The 7573-nt window shown below is 36.4% G+C and overlaps 1 protein-coding gene across 2 annotated transcripts in view; it reads right to left on the bottom strand.

The window, feature by feature from the left end:
* Positions 1 to 1941: 1941 nt before the first annotated feature.
* The window catches only part of LOC111866920 (cytochrome P450 6k1), a 10239-nt gene continuing 4607 nt past the window's right edge, over positions 1942 to 7573 (bottom strand). For both annotated transcript variants that reach the window (XM_023856289.2, XM_023856290.2), the window contains exons 2-6: positions 6276 to 6536; positions 4382 to 5052; positions 3635 to 3856; positions 2673 to 2924; positions 1942 to 2260 (exon numbers count right to left, since the gene is read on the bottom strand). In XM_023856289.2, coding sequence (XP_023712057.1) covers positions 2082 to 2260; positions 2673 to 2924; positions 3635 to 3856; positions 4382 to 5052; positions 6276 to 6529 — 1578 coding nt within the window. In that variant the 5' untranslated portion in view covers positions 6530 to 6536 and the 3' untranslated portion in view covers positions 1942 to 2081. The remainder of the gene's footprint in view (positions 2261 to 2672; positions 2925 to 3634; positions 3857 to 4381; positions 5053 to 6275; positions 6537 to 7573) is intronic.

The following is a 7573-nucleotide window of genomic DNA, read 5'->3' on the forward strand; positions in this document are numbered from 1 at the left end:
GAATCAAAATTTATAATAGTCTTCCAAGCAAAATAAAACAGTTATCCAGAAACAAAAATCGATTCAAGAAAGCACTATTACAATTTCTCCATTTACATTCATTTTATGGTACTGATGAATTTTTGATTACAGGGTTAAAAAGATTGATAATTGATTTCATTGGGATTATATACATAAGTAATGAAAAGTTGAATTACAATTTTTATAATTTTAAAATTATGTTTACATAAATATTTTAACACATATTATATTTTTTGTAATTATTATATTTAATTGTTATATTGGACTGTTGTCTATATCCTGAGTCTTATGACCTTGTAAAGGATTTTTAACATGTAAATAAATGATAATGATAATGATAAATGATAATGCCTCAAGGAGAGGTTTCTGAGCCAAATTACAAGGAAGTTTCCCGCCCAACAATAGTCTTTAACGCCTCTGGTAGATGGGGGAAGCATCTAGATACCGCTGAGCCAGTAGAGGCCGAACTCGCTGGCTGAGTCGGGACTGATGGCACACACCAGTATCAGTAGGGTATAGAGACTGGTAGAATATCACAAGGGGACATACAATAGACCACTGGTCACGGTGCATGGGGAAACCCACCCCCTCCAATAATAATAATAATTATCGAGACTGAATTAAGAGTATTACAGTAGACTAGTTTGTTGATGCACAGATTATACAGTTTCAGGATTAATCACAGAAATTTCAGAATCCCTTGTTCATTGATTATAGTTTCCCACAACAATTTAAGTACTGCCCATTACAGATGTTTCAGAGATACTTTAAAAAAAAATTACAGTACGTCTTACCCTGTTCAACATCGAATTTTATTATCTAATGGCTTTTTTTCTTCTTTTCTTACTGTTTATTAACCAATATCATAACCAACAGGCTCTACAACCTTAGTATTTGTTGTCATTTTCAGAATTAAATGCAGTATGGAAAATGGGTATATCCATATTTTTTCAATTATCTGTTGTTCTTAATTGGCTAACCCACTCCCCCCTTACCAGTCTTTTTCTAAGCAAGTTGAACTTTACTGTGGATGCTGAAGCAATTTATACCATACAGTGATTTGGTTCCTCATATCCACAGAATTCCTATCCATTTTTTTAATGTTGACATGAATTATCCAAACAGAAGCCAGGCAGCTGGTTATGGGGGCTTCTAATAAATCTCAACCACATACAAGGTGGTATCGGAAAGTTCCCGGACTGTTACTTTTGTAACTGCCTTAGTGAAAGAAGAGGAGAGGGGAGGCCAAGGTCACACTTCCACAAACCTATTGCATCAGTCTGCCATGTAACACTGCACTATGAACACGCATTGTTTTTATGTGAGTGCATTTTAGACTTCATGTTTCATTTTGTCTGCAAAGGATGGCAAAATTGAGCAAAGTGTCTGCAGCAAGTTTTGCGTGATGCTTGGTAAATCCACTACTGAAACCCTTTAAATTCATCATGAGGCTTTTGGGAACATTCTTTAAGCTGGACAGTGGTTTTTGAATGGCATTCACATCTCGAGGCTAGTCGAGTGTCAGTTGAAGATGACAAACGTTCGGGGCCACCAAGTACCAGCAAAATCCCACCACTGGAATCAGTTATGGAATTTGTAAGGATATCTTATCAGAAAATTTGAACAAACAACACATTGCTCCTTCACAATGACAATGCCCACCCACACGTCACTGAAAACCACAAAGCTTGTGACTAACAACATGATTATCATTCCCCATCCTCCCTACTCACCAGACTTAGCCCCTTGTGACTTTGCTTTGTTTCCCAAATTGCAAATGAAACATTAGGGACGACGTTTTGAAACAGTGTCTGACATCCAAAGGGAATTGTAAGCTGTACTCAACAGCATTAAGGAAAATGACTTCCACGGTTCTTTCGACGCGTGGAAAAAACGAAGGGATTGTTGTATACTTTCCCAAGGAGATTATTTTGAAGGAGATGGCAACCAAAATTGAATAAGTTTAGCCAGCATTTCGTTTTTGACCTAGTCTGGGAACTCTCTGATAGCACCTCATAGTTTGTTGATGAAGCTGATAACACCTGTATCACTTGTCCCTGTCACAAAGTCTGTGCTTTTGATCTGATGAACGTGAGTGGAATGCCGCTCACTGATGCCAGCACGCTGGATCTTGTGCTGAGAACCAATGGTATTGGTGTCTCTTTGCAAGGCTTCACTTCAAACTGTGACAGAATATGAACCAGTCCAGTCTTCACTGACATAAGTCCAAACCTTAGACCTAAAACACAAAGAAAACATGTCACAAAATATGGATAACAATTGGAAACTTTCTATCACAATTATTTAAAAAATTAACAGATTCTGCTTTTAAGTAATTTATGTGTGCAATTGATACAGTATGATGGCTGCCTGAAAGGTAGAGTTTAATTTTGATTTTAGGATGATAATTGGTGGGTCACTGTTGCTGGATGAATATAAATTTGGTGTGGTAGGAGATTATGATCAATTCTACAAAATGTGTTTCTGTTTTGTTTGTGCCTGAAAGAAGAAACTGAAATCAGCCTTTACTTTGCCAGACATCTTAGGTTCTATATGTTTATGTATTATAAAAGCTTATGCCTTTGTAATCTCTATGGTACCAGAAATCTGATATTGTAATCATCATAAAAATAGATGAATCAAGACATCACCAATGCAGTTGTGGGGTCCATCCCCAAAGGGTAGGTAGGTGTATGGTTTCTGCAGCCTCTTGTTTTCCTCAGTGAACCGTTCCGGGTCATATAACTCAGGATCAGGGTAATACTCAGGATCCCTGTGTAGCCCCAGCAGTGCAATATACACAGGTGTGTTCTTCTCTATGATTAGGTTTCTCTCTGGCACCTTGTAGTCCTGAAGGCAAATGCGGTCCAATAGGGGGAGTGGTGGGTACTTTCGAAGAGTCTCTGTGGACATGTGTTTATACTTAAAATATGAAGAAGCAAGCTCAAAATAAGACAATAGTGAAGAGAAAAATAAAAGAACTGGACAAGGGAAAAAAATATAAAGAAAGAGGGGAGAACAAATGTTATTGAAGAGTGATTATTCCATATTTATATGACATAAATATCCCTGTTGAGGAGATAACAGTTTCTGCAGAAAGACTGTCATCTTAATTAATGAAAATTATAGTTCTAAACTGACTTATTTTCTGGCTTAATTACTAACACTCTCATAGCATTTTCATTTGCTTCTCTCAGTAGAAACAGGGGTACATGGTAGCACAGTTGGTTCAGGCACTATGCTACAAGCTGGAAAGTTGCTGGTTCAAATCCCAATGAGGTGGATTTTTTCAATTTGCCTAATCCTTCCAGGTGCACTATGGTCCTGGTGTCGACTCAGCCTCTAACAAAAATGAGGACCAAGAACCTTCCTGGGGGTAAAGGGCGGCTGGTGTGTAAGACTGACAAACTTACCGCCATCTATGTGCTGACTATCTAGAGAAAATATCAGAGCCCTGACGTCTCATAAACCTCTTGGCCTTCAGAGCCTGTTACAGGGTTAGCTTTACCTTTACCTTGGTAGAAACAACTGCACATAATAAGTGAAGATTTCAAAATTATCAGGGAGACACTAGTAACTGAAAACAGTTGCTGTATATAACACAGAATCCTACCTGAGACAACCATGCCAAGATACTTCATACCAAAAACATCTTCATATGTTGGTGTGCCATTACTCTTATCCATGATCTCAGCAATTTCTGCTCGAAGTCGCTTCTGAATGTGAGGTTGGAGGGCCAATTCATATAGAGTGAAGCTTAAGGTTGTTGCATTGGTTTCAAAGCCGGCTGTGAAAAACAATGCTGGCTGGGCGACGAGATTGTCTCCTTTGAATTCTACAAACATACCAGGGAATATATTTTCAAATTTTGTATGTCCATATTTCAGATCAAATAAAATGTTTTCAAGTTTCTTCCATCGTATGAGATAATATAAGAAATGTCTGGAAAATGTTATAATTCTAGAATAGAAAAGGAATTACATACAGTGCTCCTATGCTATGTTTAACAAATGACTTATTTCATGAGTTAAGAGGTGGACTAGCACAATTTCTCCAGCTCTTATCTCTAATTTCTCAGTGATTTGTTGATGATATCATTGGAAGAGTTACTCTATTTTTTTGTGTGTAGATATTTCTTGAAGTCCCATACATTCTGTTTAACATTTTTAAAAATAATAATGCCATTCAAAATTGAATGCAATATAAAAATACATTTGTATAATCATTTATTTATCTGCTAGCTTATTCATTTTAAATCAAAGATTTTTATCAGACAAGAACATTAGCCAACAAAATTCATAGAACTTAATTGTACATTTCTTTTTAATGTGGTGGCAATCTTGTTTCTTATACAGCTTACCAAATAGTGATGAGCTTTTCTCTTCATTTAGAACATTCTCATCTTCCTTCTCTTCACTATCAACGTGACCCTTGTTCTTCAGCTGTATCAGCAAGTCAAGGAAATCTTCACGAGTGATTCTGTTTTTTTCCCGATAACTAATCGTATCCCAGAAGACCTTTCGAAGGAACTTAGTTGTTTTCCTTGTGAAGAAGCTTCCATTTATAAATGACATAAGTGAAGGAACAAAGAAAATCCCTAAAACTTCCAGAGTGCGGTATCTTGTGAAATTAAATACCTTCCTCCCAAACTCTCGGAATTCTGCATTGGGATCTTTAAGCGAGTTGCTCTCAATTCCAAATGCACAACTTGAAATCACATCTGTTGCATACTTGGCTGTTGTTTCCTTTACTTCAACAGGGTCTTTCTCTCCGGAATGATCTAGTAGGTAGTCCACCAGTTGTCTAGCACAGACAGCAACCATAGGAAACATCTTCTTCATACGTCCAGATGTGAATGTGGGCGACAGTTTCACACGGAGATATTTCCATGGTTCACCATGCAGCATAAAGAGATTCTGGCTACCCAGGGTATCATTTTTTGATGTAGAAACATGGCGATCTGCGAATATATTGAAATCCTTCACCAGAACATGCTTGATGATGCTGGGGTCACGGATCACAATTGCAGGCCTGAAAAAATAGTTGTTTCAATAAGTAAATACTCGTACATCTACTTTAAAACATTCAATGTGAAATGCAGCTGGTATGGAAGCTAGAACTATTATGGTGCAACAATGAAGATATTCTACATATCTGAATTGGAAGGCACTTTTGATAGGCAGTACAATTTTGGCCAATAAAGGATTCTTATGCTCACTAAAAAGTAAAAATGATGTTACCACTAACCACTCACCTAAGATAGCACTTCGACCTGTGGTCTTAAAATAAGGGCTATAAAGATGGTTAAATAATAAATATTAGTTAGATGATGTACTAAAAATGCTGAATTGGCTGGATGACCAAGGGATCAGAATTCAAGTCCTGATAGGGTCAGGAATTTTCTCTTCTCCATGTCATCCAGACCGCCTCTGGGGCCCATCCAGCCTTCTATCCAATGCGTACCATGGGGCTCTTTTCCCAGGGGTAAAGCGACTGGGATGTGAAGCTGATCTCTCATTTCCAACTTGTGCCGAGATCAAGAAAACATGGATGTACACATCCACTCCCCTATATGCTTTCATGGCGTTGTACTTAATTAGTTAAGCACAGGAACAACTTTACTTTACTTTTATGCTTTACTAAAAACTGTAAAACTTTCTGTATTTATTATCTGCTACAGGAAAATAAAATGCAACAACTTTAGAAGTTTTTCAGTTCATAACAAAACACAATTTTGCAGCTACTGTTAATCATTTTCCAGCAGCCCTTCAATATTGTTGTCAGTTGTCCTCATCATCTCTAAATGATTCAAAACAAGACCATTTTAAGGAGTTTTTTGTTTTGGGAACAAGAAGGAGGCAGCTGGAAACAAATCAAACAGGAACAGTAGATGCACAAGTGTTGGAATTTAATTTTGGTCAAACACTGCTGTACTAAGAGTGCTCTGTTGGAAGGTATATTCTAATGACACATTGTCACAGAAATGAATGTGGGAGTCAATTAACATAAGGAGAAAGATAGCTGACTTTCCAACATCACCATAGAACCTGTCTGTGATGAGGGGACTTTTCTCGTGTAACCTGTGTTGGTTTTGTGGCTAATAGATGCGTTAATTGTCATTTAATATCAAAGGTGTTATATTTGCTTTCTCACACCCTGAGCATTGTAAATTGAGGAGGTAAGCATGAAGCTGTTGGTTCTCTAGATCAAGTTACAAATTTTCAACTTACAATTATGACACGGGAACAAGTTACCTGCCAAAAATGTAGAAGCCAACATATGGTTCCCCTGGTCCAGCATTATAGACACGTTGTACAATTTGTCCAGGAGATTGCTTTTGTAACATGCCCATGAGGAAGTTTCCAAACACAGGAACTGGTTTTGGGGTCACAACACCTCTACTCTTCCAGTAGCTGAACTTACTGACATAGTAGAGATAGATTGTTACCAGTACAGAAACTAGCAGAAGTACAATTTCCCAAATTGCATAATCCGTAAGTGCTTCCATGGTGAACCTGGATGCAAGGAACACACATTCCAAGTTATCGGGGCCATGCACAGTTAATATCAACAAATGTAGAACTATAAGTTTTCAGTCTATTTGTTAGAGTCATTTTTGTTGCTGTTTCACACTTTTCTGAAACATATGAAACTTTATTTCAATAACCTGGGAAGAATGGGAACAGTGGTCATGAAAACCTTAGACTGATTATTTCAAGATATATAAAACTAGTAGTCAGACAGAATGTAACGTACCTTATTAAAATAATGACTATATTATCATTTTCATTTTAAATGCAAATTTATTTACATTTAATCATTTACTCAAAATAAAAACTAAAGGTTAAAAATTAAAAATTAAAATTAAAAATTGCTGCATGTTTCAGCCATAAGAATAATATACTTGTAAAGGAACAATTTGGTTTTAGAGAAAAGTTATCTACCGAAATGGCAACATACACACTTCTAAACAACATACTGTCATCTTTAGATAAAAAAAATTATGTAGGCGGACTATTCTGCGACTTGCAAAAGGCCTTCGACTGTGTTAATCATAACATACTTTTGGCAAAAATGGAATTTTATGGGATCTCAGGCATAGTAATTAAATTAATGAGATCATATTTAGAAAACAGACATCAGAGAGTATCAGTGAAAGATATTAAGCTTAATAAAGTATCTTCCAAATGGGAGCCTGTCAAACATGGAGTTCCACAGGGCTCTATATTGGGTCCATTACTATTTCTCATTTACATAAATGATTTTCCACTAACCATAAACAAAATGGCTAATCCAATATTATTTGCAGATGATACCAGCATCATTATATCAAGCACTAATCCTGAGGAATTTAAAAGTAATGTCAGTTCAGTCTTGAATGAGACAATTAATTGGTTCAATAGCAACTTTTTAACACTGAATTGTGAAAAATCACACTTCTTGCAATTCTTATTAAAAAAACATAAAGAAATAAAAATGCAAATAATATCTTCTAACTCAGTGATTACCAATATTAATTGTACTAAATTCCTGGGTTTAAATGTTGATAGTA

Source organism: Cryptotermes secundus, unplaced genomic scaffold, assembly GCF_002891405.2.
Source record: "Cryptotermes secundus unplaced genomic scaffold, Csec_1.0 scaffold899, whole genome shotgun sequence".
Classification (NCBI taxonomy): domain Eukaryota; kingdom Metazoa; phylum Arthropoda; class Insecta; order Blattodea; family Kalotermitidae; genus Cryptotermes; species Cryptotermes secundus.